The sequence below is a fragment of the Schistocerca americana genome, chromosome 7, assembly GCF_021461395.2.
Source record: "Schistocerca americana isolate TAMUIC-IGC-003095 chromosome 7, iqSchAmer2.1, whole genome shotgun sequence".
Taxonomy (NCBI): Eukaryota; Metazoa; Arthropoda; class Insecta; order Orthoptera; family Acrididae; genus Schistocerca; species Schistocerca americana.
The window spans coordinates 595,605,763-595,633,648 of record NC_060125.1 but is presented as its reverse complement, the minus strand read 5'-3'; the positions used below and the strand labels follow the sequence as shown (position 1 = coordinate 595,633,648).

Sequence of the window (27,886 nt, the reverse complement as noted above, 5' to 3'; positions counted from 1 at the left end):
AAGTGCTATTTTAACGTAGACTTTCCAGGGCCTCATAATCCAGAGGGATGACCCTAAAATGTTCCCCTCCCTGGCTGGACCTTGGGAGGAATGGGCTAAGCAGCAAGCATAGAAATACCCCCCCCCCCCCCCCCATACTTAATTTGCTCAAGGGCTGATGGGTATTCCTTCTTGGTCACAAAGCCTTTATTCTTTGTAGAAACCATAGAGGACAAGTTTGGGGAAGTTGCAGCCAAATCCAAAATGAAGAGTGGGTCAGTTCTGATCAAAACAGCAACCCCTGCCCAGTCACAGGCCTGCTCACTTGTAACAAGGTGGGTGACATACCAGTGACAGTCACTTCTCATAAGTCTAAATAGGCTTCAGGGCATCATGTGCCACCAAAATCTGCTCTTACTATCTGATGATGAGTTATGTGCCAACTTGGAGCAACAGGGTGTACATTTTTACATAGGCGGCCAAAGTGCTTCAGGATCACTTCCAGTGCTTTCATCTTGGCCTTTCAGGGTGATTCATTCCCTGAAAAGGTCAAGGTGATGGTTTACTGATGCGATGTTTGCTTCAAGTGCTTGAAATTCGGTCATCTGTCTTCAGGTTGCAGCACTAGCTCCTTCTTTAGAGACTGTAGAAAAGCACTGCATGCAAGCTCTCCTTGTACCAATCCCACCATCTGCGTCAACTGCAGAAAGCACCATTCTCCCTGCTCACCAGATTGCACTGTTTTCCAGAAGGAGAAAAATATACAAGAATAAAAGACTCTGGACAAACTACCTTACCAAGAGGCCAAGAATTAGTACGAGTGGTTGCACCCAGCATGGAAAACGGTGTCATATGGTACAGCTATGATGACGAAACTTCCTGGCAGATTAAAACTGTGTGCACGACCGAGACTCGAACTCGGGACCTTTGCCTTTCGCGGGCAAGTGCTCTACCAACTGAGCTTCCGAAGCACGACTCACGCCCGGTACTCACAGCCTTACTTCTGCCAGTGCCTCGTCTCCTACCTTACAAACTTTACAGAAGCTCTCCTGCTCTCCTCACCGGGCGTGAGTCGTGCTTCGGAAGCTCAGTTGGTAGAGCACTTGCCCGCGAAAGGCAAAGGTCCCGAGTTCGAGTCTCGGTCGGGCACACAGTTTTAATCTGCCAGGAAGTTTCATATCAGCGCACACTCCGCTGCAGAGTGAAAATCTCATTCTGGAAACATCCCCCAGGCTGTGGCTAAGCCATGTCTCCGCAATATCCTTTCTTTCAGGAGTGCTAGTTCTGCAAGGTTCGCAGGAGAGCTTCTGTAAAGTTTGGAAGGTAGGAGACGAGGTACTGGCAGAAGTAAGGCTGTGAGTACTGGGCGTGAGTCGTGCTTCGGAAGCTCAGTTGGTAGAGCACTTGCCCGCGAAAGGCAAAGGTCCCGAGTTCGAGTCTCGGTCGGGCACACAGTTTTAATCTGCCAGGAAGTTTCATATCAGCGCACACTCCGCTGCAGAGTGAAAATCTCATTCTGGAAGCTATGATGACGTTGCCCACTTTGGTGATGCTGCTCCCACCCATTACACCTCCTACAGAGGGTGCTCAAGGCCACTCAGCCATGTCTGCCCCCCACCCCTACCTTCCCCTGACAGTTGGAAACTCCCCTCTTGCTGCGTCCCCCACACCTACTTTGTGATCAATGGCTTCCTACCCACCAGGGACATTGGTCCTCACCTCCCACCTGTGGAAGAAATACCTTCCTGTGGATTCTCTTGCCAGGAAGGAGTCACTCGGGACACTTCCTTCCAAGGTTTCCGCCAGTCTACAACCAGAAACCAGCCATTCCTTCCAAGGTTTCCGCCAGTCTACAACCAGAAACCAGCTAGTGGCTGAAGGAGCCACAGGCTGCTTTTCAGAGGGCTTTGCAGCCGTAATTTTTACCTGCAACTTATTCAGAGAAGTCCTTTCCTTCATTGAAATTCTCTAAGGAGAGCTAAGACAAGGAGAAGTCCTCCAAGAAAGAGGAGGACATTTCGGTGGCCCCACGCCAGCAGATCCCACCTGTTCCACTCTTGTGGCTGAGGTGGACATTCCAGCGGCTCCTGAGCCCCAGTTCGCACCGCACAACAGAACCCAGAACCTATTTATATTGGTGCCATAACCTCTCAACCAGTGGCAGCAGGTGACCCTAGGGCATAACCTGCCTCCTTGGTACATTGACAACATTATTCTCCAGTGGAATGGTAGCAGTTTTTTCCACCACCTGGCTGAGCTATGACAACTTTTAAAATACCTTCTGCATTGCGCTTCAGGAGACTTGGTTTCCAGCAGCTCGGACCTCGGTTCCCTCTGGATATCAGGGGTATTATAAGAATCATTCTACCTATGATAAGGTGTCAAGCAGAGTTTGCACATACTTTTTGGACACACTATATAGCAAACTTGTATCATTTAATACAGCTTTGGAGACTGGCTGTTTGGGTAAGGGCATTTCGGGATATGGCCATCTGCAATGTTTTCCTCCCTCCCGATGGTGAAGTGGTTCAGAACATATTGTTTGCATTGATTTCTCAGCTCTCACCACCTTTCCTAATCTTGGGTGATTTCAATGCCCATAACCCTTTGTGGGGTAGAACCATGATCACTGACTGCAGGAAAGACCTTGAAAACTTACTGGCGCAACTTTACCTTTGACTCTTGAGTCCTGTTACCCCCACACAATCCAGTGTGGTACTTGGAACTTTCAATTTGTAGCCCTTGTCTTCTCTAATCATTTACTGGAGAGTCCGTGATGACCTGTGTGCTAGTGACCACTTCCTATGCCTCTCTCTGTGTCACCCACTTGGCTGTCTGCCCAGATGGGCTCTCGACAGTTCTGAATGGGGTGCTTCTGGCTCTGCTGTCACACTTATCTCCCAGCCCGGTGGAGATATCAGTAAGGCGGTCCAGAGTACAACTACAGCCATTCATTCGGCAGCTGATCTAATGATTCCCTGTTCCTCGGGTCTGCCATGGCGGAAGACAGTACCTTGGTGGTCATAAGAAATCGCAGAGGCCATTAGAGATCATCGGCGGGATCCTCAACACCATAAGCAGCACCCATTGATGGAGCACCGTATTGCCTTTAAGCATCTTTGTGCCCAGGTCTGTCACCCAATAAAACAATGGAAGTGAGAATGGTGGGAACAGTATCTTTCAACAGTCAGACCATGTACCTCTCCTTCGCAGGTTTGAGCTAAGATCAGACATCTCTATGGATACCAGGCACCTGCAGGTGTATCAGGTGTATCCTTGAATGGTACTGTCTACACTGACCGAGACGCCACTGTTGAACATTTTGTTCTGCATTATGCTCAAGCCTCAGCGTCTGAGAATTATCAACCTGCCTTCCGCATTTTAAAAGAGCAGGTGGAGTGGAAGCACTTACCTTCTGCTACATTCCACCTATAGCCATATAATGCTCCATCCAGTGAGTGGAAATTGGTCAGTGGCTTAGCCCATTGTCCTAATAGAGCTCCAGAGCCAGACCGCATCCACAACCAAATGATCAACCACTACTGGTCGATTGTCAGCGTCATATCCTTGCCATCTATAACCACATCTAGAGCGAGTTCAAGTTCCCATCGCAGTGGTGAGAATGTGTCATTGTCCCAGTGCAGAAACTGGGTAAGCACCCTCTAGAGATGGACAGTTATTGCCCAATAAGTTTCACCAATGTTATCTGTAAGTTGCTCAAATGCATGATGAGCTGGTGGATGTGTTGGCTTCTTGAGTCTCGGGGTCTTCTGGCTCCATCCTAGGTGGTTTTCACCAAGGCTGTTCCACTACTGATGATCTGGTTTATCTGGAGTCTGCCATCTGAACAGCTTTCTGCCCAGTGTCAGCACCTTATAGCTGTTTTCTTGGACCTACAAAAGGCTTATGACACCACATCCCTGTTACCTTACATGAGTGGGGTGGCTGGGGTCTGCTCCCGATTTTTATCCAGAACTGACTGTCACACTGTATGTTCAAGTTGGTACTTCCCAAAGTACCCCAATATTCACTGCATTGCTCTGTACTGAGTGTCCCTCTCTATCTAGTAGCCATCAATGGTCTAACAGCAGCTGTGAGGTCCTCTGTATCACCCTCCTTGTATGCTGACAGCTTTTGCCTCCACTATTGCTGTGTCACTGAACGTCAATTGCAAGGCGCCATACAAGAGGCACAGTCGTGGCCCCTCACCCGTGGCTTTCAGTTTTCAGCTGCCAAGATTCTCATCATGCACTTCTGTCGACATTGTACTGTTCACCCACAACCAGAACTTGACCTCGATGGCCACCTACTCAATGTGCTGGAGACGTACTGCTTTTTAGGACTGGTCTTCAATTCTTGGTTGGCTGCACCTTAATACACTTCGGTGCCTGAGTAACACTAGCTGGGGTACAGATCGCACTACTCTTCTGCAGCTTTACAGAGCCCTTATACAATCCTGTCTTGATTATTGGAGTCTGGCATATGGTTCAGCATCACCCTCAACAATGTGGATCTGATACACCACTGCGGGGCTCAGCATGCAACAGGAGCCTTTTAAATAGTACTGTGAACAGCTTACTAATGGAGGCTGGGGTCCCTCCATTTCGGGTCAGACGACAACAACATATTTTTAATTATGCCACCCACATTTGCTGCTCCCCCAGGCATCCGAGCTAGTGTCTCCTCTTTCCAAACATGGAAATCCATATCCCATAAAGGCGGCCCAGATTGGGGACTACGATTGCAATCCACATCTGGACACCCCCCCCCCCCCCCCCACTCCCCCTCTGAACTCCAGCTGTTTCCTCTTCCACCTGCCCACTCACCTCCACCTCCATGGTATCCTTCGGTCACAGCTTCAGCTTGACCTATCGAGAGGTCCAAAAGAATCGATTTCTCCCTAGGCCCTCCATCACTGGTTTTTGTCCATCCTTGGTGCATCCTGGAGTTTGGAAGCAGTCTATACTGATGGCTCGATGGTTGCTGGTCATGTGGGCTTTGCTTATACTCACATGGTACATACTGAACTGCGATTTACTGGTAACCAGTTTGGTCACCCTATCAGGAGGTTCATTTCCCAGGATCCCAATGTGGGCCGGGATCCAGATGAAGGAACACTGAGCATCCCCATTGTTCAAGGGCATACAGGGAATCCTGGACAGCAATGCTCAAGGGATGGCAAGGGTAATATTGGTTGAGAGCTTTCAAATTGCTCAAGATGTTGCTGCAGATGAGAAAGGACCCACCGGTGCAGGAACGAGTATGCCCAAGAGGATGAAGGGTGGCCACCAACTCTACAGTGAAAACACTACAGCCATCTGGCAAGGATATTGCGGAGACATGGCCAGTCTCAGTCTGGCATACAGTTTTAATCTGCCAGGAAGTTTCGTATCAGCGCACACTCCGCTGCAGAGTGAAAATCTCATTCTGGAAATTTCCCCCAGGCTGTGGCTAAGCCATGTCTCCGCAGTATCCTTTCTTTCAGGAGTGCTAGTTCTGCAAGGTTCACAGTAAAGCTTATGTAAAGTTTGGAAGGCAGGAGACGAGATACTGGCAGAAGTGAAGCTGTGAGGACGGGGCATGAGTCATGCTTGGGTAGCTCAGATGGTAGAGCACTTGCCCGCGAAAGGCAGAGGTCCCGAGTTCGAGTCGCGGTCTGGCGCACAGTTTTAATCTGGTGTAGATATATTTGCACCCTCAAGTTTACATTACTTTAGGAGATGCTTGGGCCAGTATGTCACAAGTATGTGAACTCAGAGCACACTGACATCAGAAGACACTCACAAGAACTGAACAACAGCTGTCACATAACAATATTTGTTTTTAGTGGAGAGTATATGTGTAGATTAGATGTGAATTAAAAAAAAAAAAAAAAAAGAAAAGAAAAGAGCTTGAAGCTACTCCATTAAAAGTAATATGGATTTAGAACAAGACAGAAATTTCACATTTAAGCAGATAAATTTACTAATTTGGTTTGAGAGAACGGAAAAGAAAATGCGCGATTTCTAGAAGGCCAGTTCAGTAATAAAAGAGCATATAGTTGAATGGACTCCACGTGTCAGAAGTTGGATTTCATACAAGGTGACAGCAGTTTAAAAATTTTCTGAATCACTTGGGAGTTTCTGTAATGTATATTTTCTTAGTTAAAGTAAAGGTCATCGACAAGTAGCTAGCGCGAGAGAGATATACTAAGTTGTCTTTAGTTGTGAATGAATTAAAATGCATGAATTCAGTATCAAGAGTGCAGCTAAAATGGTTTCGTTGTTTTGCATAACATTTGGCAACATGACTGGATTGGTTTTCACAAGAAATGTGCTATGTTTTGCATTATATTTTTACTGAATATGCAGTACGTACTTAGTGCTCACTTCCCTGTTCTCTGTTCCTTAGGTCTGTCACGCCAATCCCTCAGAGCGCTCCAGATTTATTCGGTGCATATATAACTTGCTGAATTCATCGAGCCCTGCTGTTCGCTATGAAGCAGCTGGTACACTAGTAACACTGTCCAGTGCCCCAACTGCAATCAAGGTAACTGCAAGAATAAATAAATACACTGCCTCTGTGACCTACTTGTTTCTGTCTGTGTTTTACACTACAGCTTAATATATTAGCACTTTTATTCATTTGTGTGCAGACACTGCCAATGTTAGTGACCTTCCTTACCAGAAATAAAGGATATAAATTTGCAAAACTTTTTTGTTGCTTGCTCCTTCATCTGTGATCAAAACCTCTGTATTCATCATGTTGTCTCTCATCAGAAGACATGATTTTGCGACAGAGTGCTTAAGTTCTGAGGTACAGTATTATTTTCATCAAATGATCTATTGTTCAGCACCTCACAACTATCCCAACAAGAGTACCGTATTTACTCGAATCTAAGCCGCACTTTTTTCCGGTTTTTGTAATCCAAAAAAAACGCCTGCGGCTTAGAATCGAGTGGAAAGCAAGCGGAAGTTCTGAAAAATGTTGGTAGGTGCCGCCACAACTAACTTCTGCCGTCGAATATATGTAGCCCTACACAGGCATGCTTCATAGGCACAAAGATAAATACTGGCGCCAAAACCTCTGCATCAGTAAATAAATTTAAAAAAAGGTAGAAGACGAGCTTTTTTTCTCCGCCTCGAGTTTCAACCAATACATTTTCATACATTATCCAACGAAGTAAATACAAATTCCGTATTGTTCATCTTCGAATGTAGCAGAATTTCAATGTACTACGAAAATCCGACTGGCAAGACTTTTTGGGATGTTTGTCAATATGGCCAACTCTACATTTTGAATTTTTTCCTTCCTGTGAGAAGAAATGGTTGCTAATAGGAACTTTTATGAATCGTGAATCACATGCAGTATTCTCTTCACCATAAGAATAATACGAATATAAACATTTTGCCATGTATTCTTTCGCGTTTGCTGCTATCTCATTTAAATCCTGTCTGCCTAATAAACTACGAAACTAGGAAGAATATACGTATCGTGTCATGTTTATATTCATATTATTCTTATGCCTAATAGTGATGCAGTCAGAAATGAAGCACGGCAACTGACTAGATTTTTAAATCTAAAATGACTAATTTCTGTGCAGAATTTGATGTACTAAAGAAGCGGCCGCAAAGATTTTCAAACGGAGAAAAATTTTCGCCTAACTCTCGTTCAGAACATGTTGTATCATACACAGTCTACTATTTGGTTCTTGTTGATCATTATCAAAGAAAGCAGCAGTCTAAGTAACAACAAATAGCAGTCTCTTGCCATTGTTTCGCTGATGAAATGATTCCTCTCTCTTTTTTTTTTTAATTGTATGTGACGGTAGCGCGCACAAATGCAAGCCATGCCGCGAGCGGCGACAGGCCGTACACACACACTATCAGAATGCGACAAACAATGCATGACACAGTACAGTAATGCATTTTCAGCTTACACTAACGTAAACGGCACTTATGCGATCAAAGCAAAATTAGCAATCGATTCAAACCAGACGAAGCACGTGAAAAAGGAAGGGTACCCGTATAAATACGGACGGAGCGCCTGACGCATAGCAAGGGCTACCTGGTAAAGCTTAACTGCTAAGCTTACGACTCGAACCAAATTACTGTAGGTGTATCGTCATTCATTCGACCTAAATTGTGTCTCATATTGCAATGGACCAACTTTGTTTCGATTTGGAGGTACAGCCTAAAACTTTTCTCCCTCCTTGAATTTCGAATCTCAAATTTCAGGTGCGTCTTAGATTCGGGAATTTTTTTTTCTTTTATTTCGAGTCTCATTTTTCAGGTGCGGCTTAGATTTGAGTGCGGCTTAGATTCGAGTAAATACGGTAGTACAGTCATTCCACTGCCATGTGAGCTCAAATAGATATTTTTCCAAATGCTTTTCTGGCACCTGCTTCATCAGTGACTTATTTCTCTTGTTAACAAATGGCCCATATGCTTAGTGATTTTATTTTATTTTACACTGATTTCCAGTTCATGATATAATAATACAAACTGTGAACAGGATGTCCATACGATCGTGTTCTGAACAGAAGATGACATTCCAGTCAATGGACAACCATGCCAACAATGATGTCAGGGCACCTATGAAACGAGGTAGTGTTTGCCGGGTAGCCCCTTATCCACAATCAGTGTGTACACAGTCACAGATGCTGCAGTATGACACATAGAAGATGCCTACCAGACTCTGTGGTAGAGGGCCAGAGAAAGAAAGGAAGCGGGACAGTCACAAACTGATGTGGTCCTATGGCTGAGTGTGAATCATTCTGTGGCTTTTCGGATGTGGCAACAGTATATAGAGACCGAAAATATATCCTGAAGACCAGGACAGGGCCAACCACATGTGACTTCAGAAGAGAGAACCGTTATTGGCTGTAAGGGCACAACGGTACTGCTTAGTACTGCACAGCAACTGGGATCTGACCTCGCAGCATACACTGAATATGTTCTATAGAGGGAAACCATGTACAGAAGGCTTCGGCAGAGTAGCCTTTGTTGTCTGAGACCTGCTGATGCTTCGTCACAGGAGCGAATGTCTACAGTGGACTCATCGGCATGCCATCCGGGCAGTCGAACAGTAGGCCATTGTTTTCTTCACACATGAGTTCTGATTTAGTCTGGAGAGGAAACAGTTACGGCAAAGTTAAAGCAATTTGAATCTATATGTCCGTAGATTGTTACCTGTGACAAGACACATAATGTACTGTATGCTATTATAAGCATGTATTTAAAGATTAAAATTGTAAGAAACCAAATCCAGAACAGTGTGCCAAGGCATCAAAATCATTTGCTTAGTGCAGTGAAACCCAGGAAAAGGGCAAAAGGAAGTGTGTATCACATTTTGAACATAAAATAATTAGAAATGCAGGGTGTATACAATCCGGGAAAAACCTGGGAATTTTTTCATCCAGTAAAAAACCGGGAAAAAACCGGGAATATTTTAGAATTCTGGGAATTTTTCTTTGTTTTCAGTTAAATTTTCGTAATTTTGACTGGTAAGAACCGATACTCTAACAAAGAATATTACTGTGTCCCGCTACTGCAGAATAATACTTTAGCAATAAAACATGAATGAATGGAAAAATGAAAATAAAACTTAAACTGCAAAGTATATGCGCCATATACAGCAACAAAACAAAGTGCTCATACAAGCGTCTGCCAACAACAAAACATGTCAAAGGCTTTAGGAAGAATATGCAATGATTCGTAACAACAAATTGCCTCCGATGAGCATGACGTCACAACTTTTTACATTAGATTCATTTTAGCAGTTACAAGAAGAATCATGCGCATGCGCAGTTGAGTAGTTCCTTCTCCCGCTTCTGGCTACAGAAATGTGGCTGTTGGCTGTGTAAGCAGCCGCAGGTTCGAATGTCTTGTTTCTTTTATGACCTAATGTAAGATCTTTTAATGTTTTACACGTACGAACATATGGCGCCCTTCGACATCGTAGCTGCGCAAGCACGGTGACGCCCGTCATCTGGCGCTCTCTGGCAACTGCAGAAACGAACGTATTTCTAACAGATCACGGGAAAATATTCCGAAAGGTGGTTTGAAAAGCGTTACTATCAAAGAAAATTTCCTTTTACGCAAGTTGAACTACGTATGAGAATACATGTTTAATTTCTTAAATCAAAGAGCGTTTGACTCTCATTTAAAAATAAACTCTTTGATGGCAAGCCATTTAGATGAATTTCGAGCCCAGAAGAACAGACATTTATGTCGTTATTAAAAATTTTAATAACACATTTGTGTGATATATCTTAAATTGTAATACTTGCATAAAAGACTAACATTATATGTGAAATCTTAGCTTCTCTTCTAGCGTATTAATCTTATAGACCAATATTATAAGTGAAAGCTTTATTTTTCTTGTAGCAACAATGTGTATATTTACTTAAACCATTAACTTCTTCTGTTTGTGTGTTCGCGCTACTTAACAGTGATGTTGCTATTGGCTGGCTTCATCACGTGTCATAAGCTCTGAATACCTGGTATCATCGGCTGGTGAAAATCACGTGACATGAGCTATGACTGGCTTACAAAAGCGCATCACAATCTCAATTTCAATGCTTCGGAAAGTAACATGCGCTGTTTGGTGGAATTCGAATTTATACTTTCGTGATACGAAAATATGCAGCGTACATGTTACTGCACATCAAAGATCTTTCCAAAACGTTTTTTCCCCCTGTGTTTCGTTTTCTAAAGCACCAGTAATTCTACACCCGTGTATAAAACCATAACCATTCTAAGGATGGATAAGTTATACAGTTTCGAGAGAAAATGTACTGAGAAAATGTATCTTTAACCAGGAAATCCGGGAGAAATCCAGGAATTTTTTTTCTTTGTCCGCGTATACACCCTGAAATGTAACTCTGCATTATGGTGCATCATTATAAATAAACTTGTGACTACATAACTACTGATATGTGACAAGTGATGTTTAGCTAGAAAGCAACATTTATGACTGATGATAGCGTACACTCAGTCTGAATAGTTATTGTAGTACCTGGCTTGCTTGCCTAATGAAACACAGACATACTTTATTTTTTTGTTTATTTTTTTAATCAGTTTATTATTTAGCATCATGGGCCTAAGTTAAAATATCCAAAAACAGTCTAAAATATAACATTCTCAATATTTAAAATGTGAACAGAGATAGTTTGGTACACAAAAACGGGTGACAGGGTGTAAAACTCACATGACGGTAAAATTATTATATATAATAAAATGTTTTATTCTCGTGTCATGGTCTGAGAAAGCCTTACTGCTTGTGGCTAAAATGGGTGCAGTGATAGGTTGATTAAAAACTAAAGCAAGGTAAAACATAAGATTGTCAATAAATGAAGAAATTGTAAAATCTTAAAAAAATAAACAAAAGATGTTTGCTGTAGCAAACAAAAGTGATCAAGTGTAACTCTCACATAATGATATAATACACAACAAAACTATGCGAAATTAATATTGAATCATGGTGTGAGGTAGTGTAACATAAAATATACTAACAGTGGCAAACAAAAGGGGGGGGGGGGTGCACTCGGTCATCTTATAGTGGCAAGACCAAGGGTAAAAACAAGTGATGATATTAAATATTAAAAATTGGAAGATATGTTATTTAACTTATTAATGTAGGACTGTTTATAGCATAAAAAGCACATAGAGCATAATGGACATCTGGAAGATATGTTATTTAACTTATTAATGTAGGACTGTTTATAGCATAAAAAGCACATAGAGCATAATGGACATCTGAAAACTACGTTAAATGTCAGCATCCTTAAAAAATGGGAAGGTTGAGATAGTAAGACCAACATAGATTTATAAAGATGTCAAATATAAGATGTAAGTGAATGAAATAATGATGCACCATCTGGTGGAGCTATATTTGTAATTATTTTGCATCCAAAATGTAATAAAGATTCCCTCCTTTTTCTGGATTTCGCCACACTCTGCTGACGCAATTGATGCCTTGGCACACTGCTCATTCTGGATTCAGTATTTTACAATTCTATCCCGCGTCCGGCCATCCTGATTTAGGTTTTCCGTGATTTCCCTAAATCACTCCAGGCATATGCCGGGATGGTTCCTCTGAAAGAGCACGGCCGACATCCTTTCCTAATCCGATGAGACCGATGACCAATCCGATGAGACCGACCGATGACCACGCTGTCTGGTCTCATTCCCCAAACAACCAACCAACCACAATTCTGATCTTAATATGTTTATAATAACATACAGTACGTTATGTCAGGATAATTGTACAACACATTGACACCTGTAAGTACAATTTTAGGCTGTCTGTTGTAAACTACTGTTTTTTATGTAAGTAAGCCAAACTTATACTTTTTGTATCTTTGATCTGTAAGGTCAAAATTGGCCAGTCTTGCAAGATATAATAAATTGAATATTTGTCAAAAAAACAGCTGAGGTGGAAAAAAAATTCAAAGTGTTCTTTAAGAAATATACAGCTGTGATATCCCCCATCAAGAAAATGATTGAAATAATACTTGTTTTAGCAGCAGACTATACATTTTATTTTTGATCTAAATAGTTTATTGTATTGTACACATATCTAGACAATGTTAAGTTCGTAGTGGAAATAATCTCAAGGCTGTGGCTAAGCCATTCATTCTCCATGGAATGTTAGCGTAGCAAGGTATTTAGGTAGGGCATTTTCTGCAGAAAAGCAAAGGTCCTGCATTTATTTCACTGTCTGGTAAACTGTTTTAATCAGTGAAGTAAATGAGAACTTCACAGCCTTGTAAAATTACATGTTAACGTACGCATCATAGGTGTGAAAACTAGGCAGTATAACACCAACATTTTATTCCTGAAGTATGGAACTGAACATTGTGCGAGAATATATTCCATCATTTCAGTGTATTGTATTTGGGGTACAATACCTTAATCACATACTCCAAAGACTATTTGTAGTCTTATCCCTATAGCACTCAAGTAGCATGTGTTTGAACACAGTGAAATTTTGTGTATAAATGTCATAACCTCTACAGCAAGGAAAGTGCGCTCTGTTTATATAAAGTTTGGCAATAACACACGTGACATAATTTTATCTACATTAGACTGTCAAGAGTAATGTCTGTAACAAGGAACAGTGTGTAGATGTCCATGTCATCCTCACTTTTTTTTTAATTTTATTTTTATTCTGTAGTTCTAGTTCACGGAAATGACAATCTAAGCCTGCAGCACATCGCGGTGACATGACACAATAGTAGACTGCACACAAACTGTAACTGGTACAATGTTTGTAAGAGCAATTTTTACCACATTTCGAACGTATTTAGTTTTTTTATTCACTGACATAATTAGAATGTATTACAACACAGAGCTTCATCAAACTTTCTGGAGATGTTAACACATTATGAGTGTTAAATTATGTAACTTTCATTTCAGTTTGAACTAGTGTCCATCATCATCAGTATGATTCGTCCTCATCACAGACACACATACTGTCTTATATTCATTGTGACATGGAAGCAAGCATCCTCTGAATGTTACTTCGAGGTATTTATTGCTCTTTCTGGAACACATACTGTGTCAGTTTATTAAGATTGCTGGTATGTAAGTAATCATCTTCCCATCATTTCCCAGACATGCTCTCTGGGTGACAAATCAGGGCACTGGACAGGCCAGTTAACGATCTGTACATACCTCAAAATATTTGTTGCCTGAACTGCACAGTGGGTTCTTGGCATCATCGTTCTGAAACATGTCATTTGGTACTCTGGTCATGAAGAGTATGACGGTATGGGTAAACATTCTTGGCACTTAGTGACAAGCACTCAGCCTTCCTTCAGTAATTACAAGATCAATCATATTGTCTCATCCAACAGGTCAGTTCAGCCTTCCTACAGTAATTAGCAAATCAGTCACATTGTCATAGCCAATAGTTTTCCATGCCATGCTTCCAATAGTCGGAGAGGTACTGGTCTCTAAAGTTGCAGCTTTGTGTCATTCACCTGACCATCAATGGACACACTGGCATTGTTCTGACTGCACTCAATACCGTGTAGGCCTCTCTTGGCCATTGTATGGTGTCAGAAGTAAATGACACACAGCATCTCGAGATCTCCAGTACTTTGTTCCCGACTGTTTGTGATGGCACACTGCCTGTAAGCTCTACCAGGTAGCAATTGTTGTCATAAATGAATCATCCAATGCCCATTTAAAGTACAACAAAAACAAGTACCTACTTGTCCTTTCTGCACAATTGCTAGTGCAATACACTGATCAGGAGTTATCTATTCACCCGTTTCAAGAGTACAGTGCATGGTATTTTGTTTATGACTACTTTTCATATGGCTACTTTGCATACTGGAAGGAATAAATTGGACATTATGATACTCGGAATTTATATACTGCATTTAAAAATAATGATTTCTTAAAACTTGATGTTTACAGGCTGCTGCATCTTGCTACATTGAATTGATAGTGAAAGAAAGTGACAATAATGTGAAGCTAATTGTATTGGATCGCCTCATAGCTCTGAAGGAGCACCCAACACATGAAAGAGTGCTTCAGGATCTTGTGATGGACATACTACGTGTTCTCTCAAGTCCAGATCTTGAAGTTCGTAAGAAGACACTCAACTTAGGTTGGTATTTATAGCTGCATCTGACGCTGATTTAATAATTTTCTTTCCTGTCCCAGATTCACTCCTTTACCCTCGAAGATGATACTGTGGGGTAGTGTGGGGTGGTGTTGTATCATCTGCATAGCAAATAAATGATTGAGGTCTTACATAAAGTAAAGTTCTGCGACATAGTTTCAGCTCGGTACTTAACTTTAGGAGAAATGTCAGTGCTGCCAGTAGACACAAAGAAAAGTAGGCGCACTATTCTAGCCTTTGTAACTATTGGGTCTTTTCTCGGATAGGTGAGAGGGATGCACCTGTTGTGAGGACAAGGGTAGACAAAGATGAAAGTGTGGTGGGGCCTATCTGAGGTCTGAGTGACTTGCCCTTGGTTTTTAACCTTCCCTGATCCAACCTCCTCTCATCCCTGAGGGAAGAACTACTAGTTCCGAAAGCTACGATAGTGTGTGTGCTTTTGTGTGTGTGTGTGTGTGTGTGTGTGTGTGTGTGTGTGTGTGTGTGTGTCATGTAGTATGGACATTTGCCCTAAAGGTAAGTATTTGCCAGCTCTTCCATATCATAATGTTATAGTTTCCTTGAGAATTATTGTTTTTATACAACTAACTGGGCAAATCATTGACAGCAAAAACGAAAAAAATTATGCCAAAACTGAGCCCTGCTGTACCCTTGTCTTTACTGCCCTCACAGCAGAGTGCCTCATTTTTAACTGATATAAATTGTTCACTGTTACTTAAATGTGAATCAGTTACAGTTAATGAGGAGTTACTTAGCCTATGGTAGTAAAGCTATACCAAAAACGACACTGTCACAGGCCACATTAATCACACAATACTTGAGACACCGTGCTTTTGTTTTCAAATGCAGTCACTGTTTAATTAACAGTTTCAAGGATAGTGATGATAGTATTCTTCCTCTATTGGAAACCATACTGACTACTGGAGAGAAGAGCTTGCTTTCCAGGGTAGTTGTACAGTTGATGGTACAAACGGGAGTCAAAATTTTAGAGAATAGTGAGATAATAGAATCAAGTCAGTAGTTTTGTGGGAGGTGCTGTCTCAGTTTTGTATACTTGTTTGAACTCAGAAATTTTCAGTGACTTAGGGGAAATTCTAAGCACTTATTAAATGACAGTATTTGTTATAAAAGTCAGATGTATTTTTTGTGATTATAGATATGACATTCCATACTTTGGAGTAAAGAACATGGAAACAACTTTTATCGCATCTCTGGGTATGATAATGTTCTAGTAGAAACCATACTTCCCAGGCAACTCTGCACCAAGCAAGACAGCTGCATGTGTGTGTGTGTGTGTGTGTGTGTGTGTGTGTGTGTGTGTGTGTGTGTTGCGTTGAGTTTGAACCTCAGTTCAGTTACTGAGTTCAGAAAGTAGTCACTGAAATCGTATGGGTTAAGTGTTGTGTCTTTATGCAGTATGGTTGTGTGGTGGGGGTGGGTGGATAGGGGGAGGGGGGGCACACACACATGCACGCCTGCACTTACTTAATGAAATCTGATGCTGCTCTGCAGTTGTTCGGAGCACTTTCAGTATACTGTTCACAAGCTACTCTTATAGACAGAGTAAGTCCGTCTTTGTAGTGTTGTTACACTTCAGGTAGACCCTCTACATGATGTTATTCCACTTGACCCCCACCTTCACAAAAGCTTTTACAAATTTTAAATATGGTGAGCATCTCCTCCCTAATGTGAGGGATATCATAAGAACGGCATTTCACTTTCTTCGTTTAATTGGACCGAACAAGGTGGTGTAGTGGTTAACACACAGGGCTCATATTGGGAGGACAATGATTCAGATCTCCATCCAGCCTTCCAGATTTAAATTTTCTGCGATTTCCCAAAATTGCTAAAGACAGATACTAGAATGGTTCCTTTGAAAGGTCATTGCCAGTTTTCTTGCCCATCCTTCCCTAATAAGAGCTTGCGCTCCATCTCTAAAGACTTCATTGTCGACAGCATTTTAAACACTAACTTTCCTTTCTTCTTTCCTTCTTTTAATTGGATATTTGGGGCAAGTGTTCTTTAAAGTGTTGAAAAAGAAGAACATAAATTAATAAATGTTTACAATAAATAATAAAATACAATTTACGCAGTACTCTTGTAATTTTGAATTTCATACGTGTGGCTGAAGTAGAGAGGATATCATATGTAGACTGTCAATGAGATGAAAAATGTTTTTGGAGAAGAGAAATTTGTTAACATCAAATATAGCTTTAAATGTTAGGATGTCTGTCCTGAAGGTATTTGCCTGGAGTGTAGCCATGTGCGTAACTGAGACATGGCAATAAACAATTTAGTCAAGAAGAGAATAGAGGCTTTTGCAATGATGCTACGGAAGAATACTGAAGATTGGGTTAGTAGATCGTACAACTAATGAGGGGGTACTGAATTGAGATGGAGAGACGAGAATTTTGTGTTACAGCTTGGCTAAAGGAAGGGATTGGTTGATAGGACACATTCTGGGACATCAAGAGATCTCCAGTTTAGTATTGGAGGGAATTTTCGAGGGAGGGGGGGAGGAAGGTAAAAATCGTAGAGGGAGATTAAGAGATGAATGCATTAAGCAGATTCAGAAGGATGTAGATTGCATTAGTTATTCAGAGAGCAGTCTTCGGACTGAAGATTACAGTAGAATTGTCACTTTAGAGGAGGAAAGACTATAGACGAAAAATACTGTCTTTTTGTGAAATTTAAATACAATAGACTCTTACTAATCTGGCCATTCCTAGCACATATGGCTGTCGCATTAGCGGAAATGGCAGATTGTTTAGTGTGTCTAAAATTTAATGTTAACACATATGGATTATTCTTTATGAAATCCAAAGACACATTTGTAGAAAATTTAGTCCTTGAGTGTGTTTCTATAGAGTAATATCACTCACTATGAAATGTCCCAAATTTTTAGTTGACTCAAAGATGATATGTGGCAGCAGCATACTGTATCACACAACTACTTTACAAGCGTTACAACAGTACTGCCTGTTACTGGTTGGTGGATAATGTACTCCAAGAAGATATTTGCAGCTTCAGCACCATCTGCGTGAGATATCATCATTGTCTCTCCTCCTACATCCTTTTCTTCATCACTTTCCGTCATAACTTTCCTGTACGCTTTTGATTATCTCTTCATTAGGTTAGTGTTCTGTCATAAATAGTTTCTTGCCCAGCACTATACTCAGCAGCAACGGCTTTCTGTAAAGAACATCAGTTCAACTTATCTCTAACTTGGAGTTTTCACTTGAGGTCTAAAATAATATGATTCCTTTTAGATGATGTGAGACTGAACTGTACAAGCCACAATTTCACACAATAATTCATTATTGTATGCATCATTTCTACTTGAGCAACTTCAGGCTGGATGTGGATGGGATTACTGAGAGTCTGGACAATGGACTGATGGATTAGCTAGAGTTTAGTGCAATAAAAATGTCTCCAGTTTTGACCCAGGGGCCACCTTATCTACCACATGTTAATATTGTCCTTTCTCTAACCTTTAACGTATACAGTACATTTCTCAGTACTAATTTGCATGTCTATCTCTAAATGAGAATGTCATTCACAACAGATTGAAAGAACTAGTAGATCAAGGTCAACAAGACATACACCTCCCACATTACTTAGTTTTTACACATCTCTTGAAAAGTTAAAAATAATAATGTTTTCTAGAGAAGCGTTACTATGAGCTGGGCAGTAGTTCATTCAATACAATTTTAAAGATCTTACAGATTCAAAAATATCTTTTGCAATATGTTGGTTCTGGTTTGCTTATTTCTGTTAAAGTCACCACATATGATATTTGTTTTGTGTTTTAGAATGCAAACTTTAAACTTGAAGATTGACGTTTTGCATTCATTGTTGAAAAATTATATGCTGTGAAACTCTTATATTCATAATCATTGATAATGCATAGTTAATGAATATATTTCGTGTGCATGTGGGACTTATATTGCAGTTTCTCTAGACCTTTAGTTAAGAGAAAGGAGGAAACGTTACAGGTTGAGAAAATGCACGCTTTACTAAAACTTCTTGAGAATTCTGATAATACCGTAATTATCAGAATGTAGATATGTTTATCAAGCAACTCACCATTATAAGTTGTTGCTATGCATGTAATTTAATTGCATGTGTATGTCCTTGACTGATTTTCAAATTTGCAGCAATGGACCTTGTTTCATCTCGCAACATTGAGGAAATGGTGCTTGTGTTGAAAAAAGAAGTAGCTAAAACTCATAATGTGGTGGAGCATGAGGACACAGGAAAATACAGACAGCTTCTCGTTCGCACACTTCATTCCTGCTGCATCAAGGTATGCAACACTAGTGTCTACTCATAAAAGATTGGTTGATGAGTGGAAACAACTGAAAATGTTAAAATGTTAATTTCAGTGGAATTCTTCAAAAGCAGAAACAAACTGAGAAAAGGAAGACAAGGAGGTTTAATTAGTTTGTGAACTGAACTGATATGAAGAGTGGTTAATATTATGTGATTCTAAAGAAATATTTTTGGTATCCGCCCCCCCCCCCCCTCCCTGCTCCCCCACTGCTGCAGAATAGAACATGTTTCCTTTTGAAGATTTGCACTGAAATTAACATTATTAGCTAATGTATAAAGAGCTTGCATGAACTTTTTTTTCTAAAAATTACAGTAGATTATTAAGTGTGAACTAAGAGATTATTGAAAAAGCAAACAAATAAAATTTAAAACACTCAGTTTTGATTAACATTATTTACAGCAAATGCTTGAAGTTCCTGCCTCCAACAGCACATAGTAAGTGCAGCGGGTAATGCCAGCCACAGTAACACAGCAGCAGCGTAGTCAGACGAAACCGCGCTGCCAGAAATGCTCCAACCTTCTGTACACCCGTCGCTGATTGGCTATCGTTTTATGTTCATAGCCGTACTATGGTGCACACTTATGGTTATCTGTAAAGTTTTGATTGATTCCCCATCCCCTGTTGCTCTAACATTATCAGTTTGTTTTTCTCCACTGTGTAGGATTTCAAAAATATTCATGACTTTAAATTTAATGATTTCGTAGTACAGCGTGAAACAGTCAGAGCTATGTTGGAGGCATTGAAATCCCATTCTGCAGGATGGTACTTCAAATTTTACTGTGGCATTCAGATTTAGATTTTCCATGATTTCCTTCAATTCAAGGGTGGTTCCTTTGAAAAGGACAGAGCCAGTTTTCATCCCCAGTCAGAGCATGTGCTGCATGTCTGATGAACTTGCCATCCTTTGTCCTCAAGCCAGAGTCCACAACTTTATTTTCATACAAGAAATGTCAGTCTTACTTCAGCTGTTGTAGGTGTTTTGACAATGTCAATACAAATTGACCAGTGCTAATTAGTACTGACAATACAAGAAACCAAGGAGCAGTTTGCTTTTCCTATTTATATTATGTGCGCCATTGGCTGTCGTAGCGACTGTGTTGGTACCATGGAAGAACATGGTCTCTGGATTCACTTAGGTGCAATCTGTGTCTTCAAGTGGAAATGACATTATATTGTTCCATTTGCCCAGCCACTTAAAAACTGTAATTATTACAAAATAATACATTTCACAAATGGAAATGTTAAATGCTCAGTATGACTACTAATTTTAGATGAAAAATCCATCTTAGATGAATAGTTCATGTCATTTGTGTAATTTAATTAGAGGAATGTACAGATGCCCTACCAGGTCAGTGTATTATTGTTTGCTTCTACACCATAACTTGATTTCCTGTGGCATCAGTAAATTATTACCATCATAATTCTCTAAGTATTATTGGCTTGTGGTTTTATTGTTCTATTTAATTGCCCCTCTATTCTTGATAACATCTATTCCTTGTAACCTCTTTACTCAGTCTCATATTTTTCCTGTCAAAATAACATGTCTTACCAATATACCTGGGTATTTGATCACTTTCTTCATATCCCTCACTTTAAATTGAAAGTTTGTTGATACATGCGTGTCCTGGGTACTATAGATCCAAGATATTTGTAGACTAATGTTACACCAAAAGGCTTGTGACCTACTTAACTCAGTGCAGTATATTGATGTCTCCAGTGTGAATGAGAAATATACATTTAAATATTTCTCATTTAGTTTCCAGATGTAGCAGCTACTGTCATCCCAGTTTTGATTGAATTCTTGTCAGACACTAATGAACTTGCTGCCTCTGATGTTCTCGTGTTTGTGAGGGAAGCTATACAGAAGTTTGAAGGACTTCGGCCATTGATCATTGAGGTACAATGAAAAATCATTTACCTTCAGTACTATTTCCTCATTTCTGTAATATATTGTAGAAACATTTACTTTGTCTTGCAGAGGCTTTTAGATGCTTTCCCAACAATTAAGTCAGTGAAAGTTCACCGTTCAGCACTGTGGATTCTTGGCGAATATGCAACTACACCAGATGACATTCAGTCTGTTATGAACCAAGTGCGACAAACTCTCGGAGAGGTAAGATAATGTTCGAAGTATTTGCAATTATAGTTATAATAGTTCCTCCTTCCTACTTACGGGAAACTAAAAACGGACTGTGTGACATGAAGAGTATGATACTTTTTTTTCTAAGTGATGTGTGACTACAGTTCAGTCTGAATTTTAATTTTATTCTGTAACTAGAATTTTTCACAAACTTTTTAAGTAATGTCTTAGATTCTCAATGTGTTTTACCATTAAAATCTGTATCATGAAACCAGAATCCTATTGCATTTCCATGATGAGTACTGACACTAGATGCGGGAAAACAGAAATATGCTATATTCCCTTCCACTGTGATCATGTTAACATTGGGTTATGTAAGATGGTGAAAAGGGGTGTGGAGGCTTTTGAACTGAAAAGTCAACCTCTTTCACAGGAACTCCTACTTATAAAATTGAAGAGTTCTTTATGTTGGTTACATTTTATTTATTTGATAACTGGCCTCAGCTGCATAGCCATCGTCAGATCTATAAGAGGAAAATATAAACTTAGGTATTTCAGAACTTATGAAACATCAACAGAGCATATAAGGAAAATCAATAAGTTAACTACCTTAAAAAGAGCAGTGATGCACCAGATATGTAGTCGTAAACTGAACATGTAGTTGTGTAGAAGGTGAGTGATTCTCAATTAAGGAAAAAAAAATTACAATGGTTGTCATTAGTGGAAGAAAGGTAAACAGATTTTTAAGTCAAATATTTTATGAAACACAACTAAATTTCAGAAAGTGGAACAAAATGTAAGGTTTATACATTTGGCAGTTACATATAACAATTTTTAAAACTAGATTAAATATCAGAAAAAAATAGGTTCATTATGCCTGTCAGCGACTGAACGCATCATCAGTGTAATGAGTAGCAATCTATCTTTCCATATTGTTATTCCATCCTGGACTTTCTATTGTTTAAGTATAAGAAACTATCATGCAGTGGTAAATTTCTTAGTATATCAGATGAGTATAATTTAATTTGTAGTGATACCCAGAGACTAAGGTTATGAGGCCTGTGGCTCTACCAACAAACTGAGTTTTTCACTTGGTACCACTGTTGTTTATGGCAGTAAGCACTGAAATGAATGAGTGGTAACATTCATCAGTACAGTAGTGTCCCAACTCTCATTGAGCTGGCTGTTACAGATGAATGCTGTCATTCCATCTCCCATTATGTGTGAAGTACATGCTGTGATACACTCCCCAAATGCCAAGGGCATGAGTGCTGTCACAATTAATCACAGTCATGCTAGTGTATGGGGAGAAGGTTATGTCATGGCAACACCTTACAACATGGGTACAGAATTTCACTTTCGGAGGAATGGAAATTCACAATGAAGAGAGACCTGGATGCCTGTCCATTGCGACCGACGAACTGGTGCAAAAACTTTAAGAGCATATTCATTCTGATTGCTGTGTGACCATTGATGACCTGGATGAACTGTGGACCATTGTTCATGAAATCTTGAGTGATCAATTAGGATATCGCAAGTTGTGTGCACGATTGGTTTTTGGAGATGCAGAATGCAAAATCAGCATAGGCAAGACCATGCTAGAGTTTCATGATCATTTTGCGAGTGACAGAGAGACTTTTCTGTACTCCATAGTGATGGGATGAAACTGTGGTTTACCACCATACTCCAGAGAACAAGTAAGTCAGTGCAGTGGTGACATGCCCATTCCCCTGCAACAAAAAAGTTAAAACTCAGCAGACAGCTTAAAGAGTCATGGCAGCCACTTTCTGCACCAGAAAACACATTCTGCTTGTTGAATTTTTGCTGAGAGGTGAAACAATCAATTCTGTGCAATACTATGAGGCCCTCAAGAAGCTCCCCAGTGCAATCCAGAATGAATGCCCTGCAATGCTGACAAAGGGAGTCTGTCTCCTTGGTGACAAAACTAGGCTGCACTCCGCTCTCATAACGCAAAAGTTGAGTCTCTGTCTTGCACCATTTTGTTTTCCTAAATTGAAGGAATGTATGATCAAAAAAGAGTTTTCCAATGATGAGGAGATGAAAATTGAAGTGGAGAAGTGGTTTAATAAGTTAGCAGGAGACACCTGAGGTGCAGGTATTAAAAAACTCATCCCACAGTTGACAGAACGTGTTGATGTAAATGGGGGCTATGTGGAAAAATGATGTAATACCTATGCAATTGTTGCTGTATGTTTCATTGAAATTATGCATTTGTGTTTGTGGAAAAAATCTTGTAATCTAATTTTCCTGATATCTCTCATACATACAAAACCAAACTGACATGTTAAAAGCAGTAGCACAAATATAAAATGTGTCTGAAAGTATAATCTTAGGTAAGACGAGGAGGTGTCTAACCAAGGTGACATCAGCAGTATTTCTCAGTCCATGATGAGCAGTCCATCAGTATGCAGTGAGCACAAAAGAAATAGAACAAGCAGTTGCGCAAACAATCTGTCGGTTTTAAGCTTTTGCAACTCTCTATTTCGAATTTTTGTATAAGTGAGAGTTTTCATGCTTTTTATTTTTTCAGACAAATGTATAAGATTCCTGATTCATGTATTAGTTAACAGATTAACTTCTGGGCTGAAAATCGGGCAATTTTGTACATTGCACACACACAACTACTTAAAATTATTATTCACTTAATTGTTAAATCTTCATTTGTAGTCTCACTTATTTTATTTCATCACTTTCTCAGGCAACGGATCTGGTCTGGGAGGCGCTAGTTCCTTTGCGGCTAACTTTTCCTGGTTATTTTTCTTTTCTGTTAGCAATTAATGCAGGTTCAACAGACCTCATGTTCACACTATACAGGAAAGCTGATTCCCGCACAGTAGACAACAAACTCTAAATATACTGCCATTTGTGGAAATTATTAAAGTCAAGTATTACTATCTACCAACAAGGTCACTTTCTTGAACACAAATTAGGCACTGAGAGCCATAAGGGCGAAAAGCAAATCATCTTCGCCCCAATATTTAAATGAACATCAAAGAAACCAATAAGAAGCTTTTTGTGAATGTTCGTATATATGTGCAATGTGGGCCTACATTAGGGAGAAGCCTGACCCACCATAAGATCAACAGACGTCAGAAGCATGAATAAATGCTACAGTCTCCCACTCGACAATGATGTTCTTTATGGTTTTCGGTGCCTCAAATGTATTACTGTATGAGAAAATCCAAAACTTAGTATTATACTACATTTCATTCAAAATCCCACAAAATAGATTTTTCTATCAGTATAACTATAACTTACATTGATGTCCAATGTAATTGTACTATATGGTGAGTGAATTGGCATATCTGTGGACTGTGCCACCATCCAGCAGGATTTATGCCAAGCAAACGTAGATAAGTCTGCTGCAGTGTGCTACCTCCTGATGGCATTGACGTAAACTGGTACGAGGGCAGATCAAATATAAACGGGATTTTATTTTGTATTTAAATTCATTTATTGAAAAACTTAAGGCAATTATTATTTATTTTTCCGCATATTCTTCAGCTTTGGAAATGCATTTGTTCCAGCATGTGGGTAGCTTTTTGACACCCTCATCATAAAAAGAACTGGGCCGTGTCACCAGCCAGTTGCACACAGTCTTCCACACTCTTGTCATCTTCAAATCGTCGCCCTCCTAGAGCTTCTGTAAGCAGTCCAAATAAATGGAAATCGCAGGGCAATAAGCCCGGGCTGTAATGAGAGTGTACTCCAGTGCATTTCTTGTAGCTTGAAGACAGACAGAGCTGCAGTATGGGGTCACACATTGCCATGGATGAGGTTGACCTGTTGAATCGATTGGTCTCGTCTTTTGCGGCGATATACAACTCTAGCCTTGTTCAACAGTTTGCAGTAGTAAGCAGCTTTGATTGTGCATCACTCATGCAAAAAATCAATTAGCAAAATGCCTCACTGATCGAAAAAAATGCTTGAAAGAACCTTGCCAGCCGATAGTCGAGTCTTGGCTTTCACTGGTGTGGCCTCCTGTTTCTCCTCTGCCACTCCTTACTGGCTTGTTTGGATTCTGGAGGGTAATGGTGAACCCATGTTTCGTCGCAGGTGACGATCTGACTCAAAAAATGCATCACCTTCTTCCGCAAACCTTGCTGTAAGCCTCTGACAGACCTCCAAATGTCTCAATTTCAGATTTTTGGTCAAAAGTTTAGGGATCCATCTGGAAAACACTTTACGGAACTGTAGGTCATTTTTGATGATTGCTTGACAGCTCTCATAACTGACTTAGACTTTTTGTGCAATTTCTGATACTCTCGTCCGTCGATAGTCATCAATAATGTCTTTAACTGCACAAATGTTTTTGTCTGTAATGCTGGTACAAGGATGGCGATCGTGTTGCTGATTTTACACATGTTCTTTTCCTTCCTTGAACTTTTTATGCTGGGAAAAAACACACATCCTTGATAATGTTTTGTCACCAAACTATTCAATCAATCTTGGGCAAAGTTCTGCCGCAGTAACTCCTTCACGAGCAAGAAATTTGATAATTATGCATTGCGCAATGGAGGGGTGCACTTGTTTTACTTATACATTGTGAGCGAAGCATAGCAGAAGCACAGGGATGTTCAGGGACAAAAATCCCGTTTATATTTGATCCCCCCTCGTAGTTGAGTGGTAAGGGCTAGCAGTGCACGCCGTGAATCGTGCACATTGTTTATCAAATGTGTTTGTTTTTGGCCCATAAGGCAATTACGTCACGTCAGTTGCGTGTGTGTAGAACATCTGTAAAATGTGCACAAATGAAGGTGTGCTCGTGACCATGATGCCAAGTTTCACCGAGTGTAGAGGAGCAGTGTAGCACAGTGCAGTAGATTTAGTGCCATGTATTTCAGATACTGCATCTACATTACATTTAACAGCATCCAAAGAAAAATAACCAATAAATCCTCAAGGTGTGAAAAGTTAGTGTGTTCACGTGCTCTTGTACTCGAATGCTACAACCACCACTGGTTTACACTATGCTGAGAACCTCCAGCTAGTGTTGATGTTGGTAGACTGCGAGGATGTCGGCGTTGGCAGCACAAGTCTCACCGTATAAGGACAGGCTTATGTTATCTTTTCAGGTAAATCAATATGTGACCAAGACTAATAATTCTTTAGGTTATTTAGGTATTGAAATTACCGTTCTCCTCCAAAGATCCAAGTTGCCCCATAACGTGAAGAACTTTTTACTGCAGAATTAGTATGTTGGTTGTTGAGAGTTAATCATTTACCTCATTCATCTCCTAGATCCCGATTGTGGAGGATGAATTGCGCAGGGCAGCTGGTGAGAAGGTGGATGATGAAACAATGCAGGCTCAAGTGCCTGTTCAGAAGCTTGTGACACCCGATGGCACATATGCTACACAATCAGCATTTAACACTGCAAGGTAAATGTCCTTTGTTTACTGATAATACTGATCCAACAGTTAAATTATATATGTCTGCTGGAGAGAACTGTTCTTGATAGTTTATGTATATTGTCCACATAAATTAGACTCGAGCTCTTATAGGAGAAAGAGAGAATTATACTAAATAAGAGAAGCGTCCGTGATCAACACATGAATTTTTAAGGCATTAAATAGCATAAACTTTATTATATATTCTGTAGAAATGAAATAGTGTATAAAAAACAATAGTCCATTAACAGTTTGCCAGAAAAATCTCATGATCAAATAATGTGCACCATATAAAAATGCTGTTTGTTTTTGGGGGCCAGAACATATATCATCCAAAATTTACATCAGAATGAAAGTGCAGCATGGAGACAATTATTTAAGTAAACAGATAGTGTATGAAGAATTTGAAAAATTAAGGAAGTACTAGAGATTTTGTGATAGAGGTTTTGTTAGCACTGAATGGTGGAATCAGAGTAGAAGACAAGTGTGCCTGTGAATGAGACAGTGAAACAGCAGATCAGCTAGTGACTCCATGCCATAACATACATCATTGTTGATGACACTGTCATGAAGGACTGGAAAGTAGGGACAGTTAATAGTGGAAGCACCCAAATTTGAAGAGAAAATTCAAGGCAATGACAATTTATGAGAGAGTCGTGTTAATCTTTTGGGACATCAAGGTGCACTGATGCAATTTGAAGAGAAGTAAAAAAGTAAAGCAGTCATCAACCAGAATATTGTTTTGAACACCACAGTGCTTTACTAATCATGGCCCTGTTGGATGTAGTACATTGTTGCCCTCCTCTGACTTTTGCACTGTCTCATGCAGCCAGGTATAAGACGATCTACAGTTCAGCATGTATCATGGATCATGCTGCAACTCAGCTTTCCTCAAATCGCTAAACCTTGACATAGGTGAAAGAAGTGATAAGTGACAGATAAGTCTTGTATTGACAAGAGAGAAGGTACAAACTGCGATTAGTGGTTTTCTACAGTGGCATCTTGGTAAGTCAATTTATGCAGCTGCACTAACATATCTGGCATAAAAGATACACTGAAAATATGTTTTGAAACTACATTATTCCTTTAGGTTGAGACTTGTTTTTGGTATGTAACATAATCTGTCAACCTTTGTTACTATCAGTTCCCGTAGGAAGATGATTTTATTGGAGTTTAGCAGCACTGCTGCTATGGAGGCCACAAATACATGTCTTCTTCATCTGCGTAAATAATTTATGACTCAAGAACATAACTCACTGAGTAGTCCAAGCATTGAGCCATCAACAGGCACACAAAAAAGAATGAAAAGTTCACTAGCTTTCAGGTGAATACTTTAATGAACTGGAGTACACAAATGTGTGCATTTAAATACTTTAAAGGAGACAACTCACTGAGTTGAATTGTAGAAGTGTTAATCATTGACAGGCACATTCTTTTTTGTGCACTTGTCAATAGTTCATTACTTCT

At 40.1% G+C, this 27,886-nt stretch overlaps 1 protein-coding gene across 1 annotated transcript in view; it reads left to right on the top strand.

The window, feature by feature from the left end:
• The window catches only part of LOC124622200 (coatomer subunit beta), a 110,629-nt gene that overhangs the window by 41,099 nt on the left and 41,644 nt on the right, over nucleotides 1–27,886 (top strand). The window contains exons 6-11 of the mRNA XM_047147850.1: nucleotides 6,370–6,507; nucleotides 14,388–14,580; nucleotides 18,753–18,901; nucleotides 20,685–20,825; nucleotides 20,907–21,041; nucleotides 26,271–26,410. Coding sequence (XP_047003806.1) covers nucleotides 6,370–6,507; nucleotides 14,388–14,580; nucleotides 18,753–18,901; nucleotides 20,685–20,825; nucleotides 20,907–21,041; nucleotides 26,271–26,410 — 896 coding nt within the window. The remainder of the gene's footprint in view (nucleotides 1–6,369; nucleotides 6,508–14,387; nucleotides 14,581–18,752; nucleotides 18,902–20,684; nucleotides 20,826–20,906; nucleotides 21,042–26,270; nucleotides 26,411–27,886) is intronic.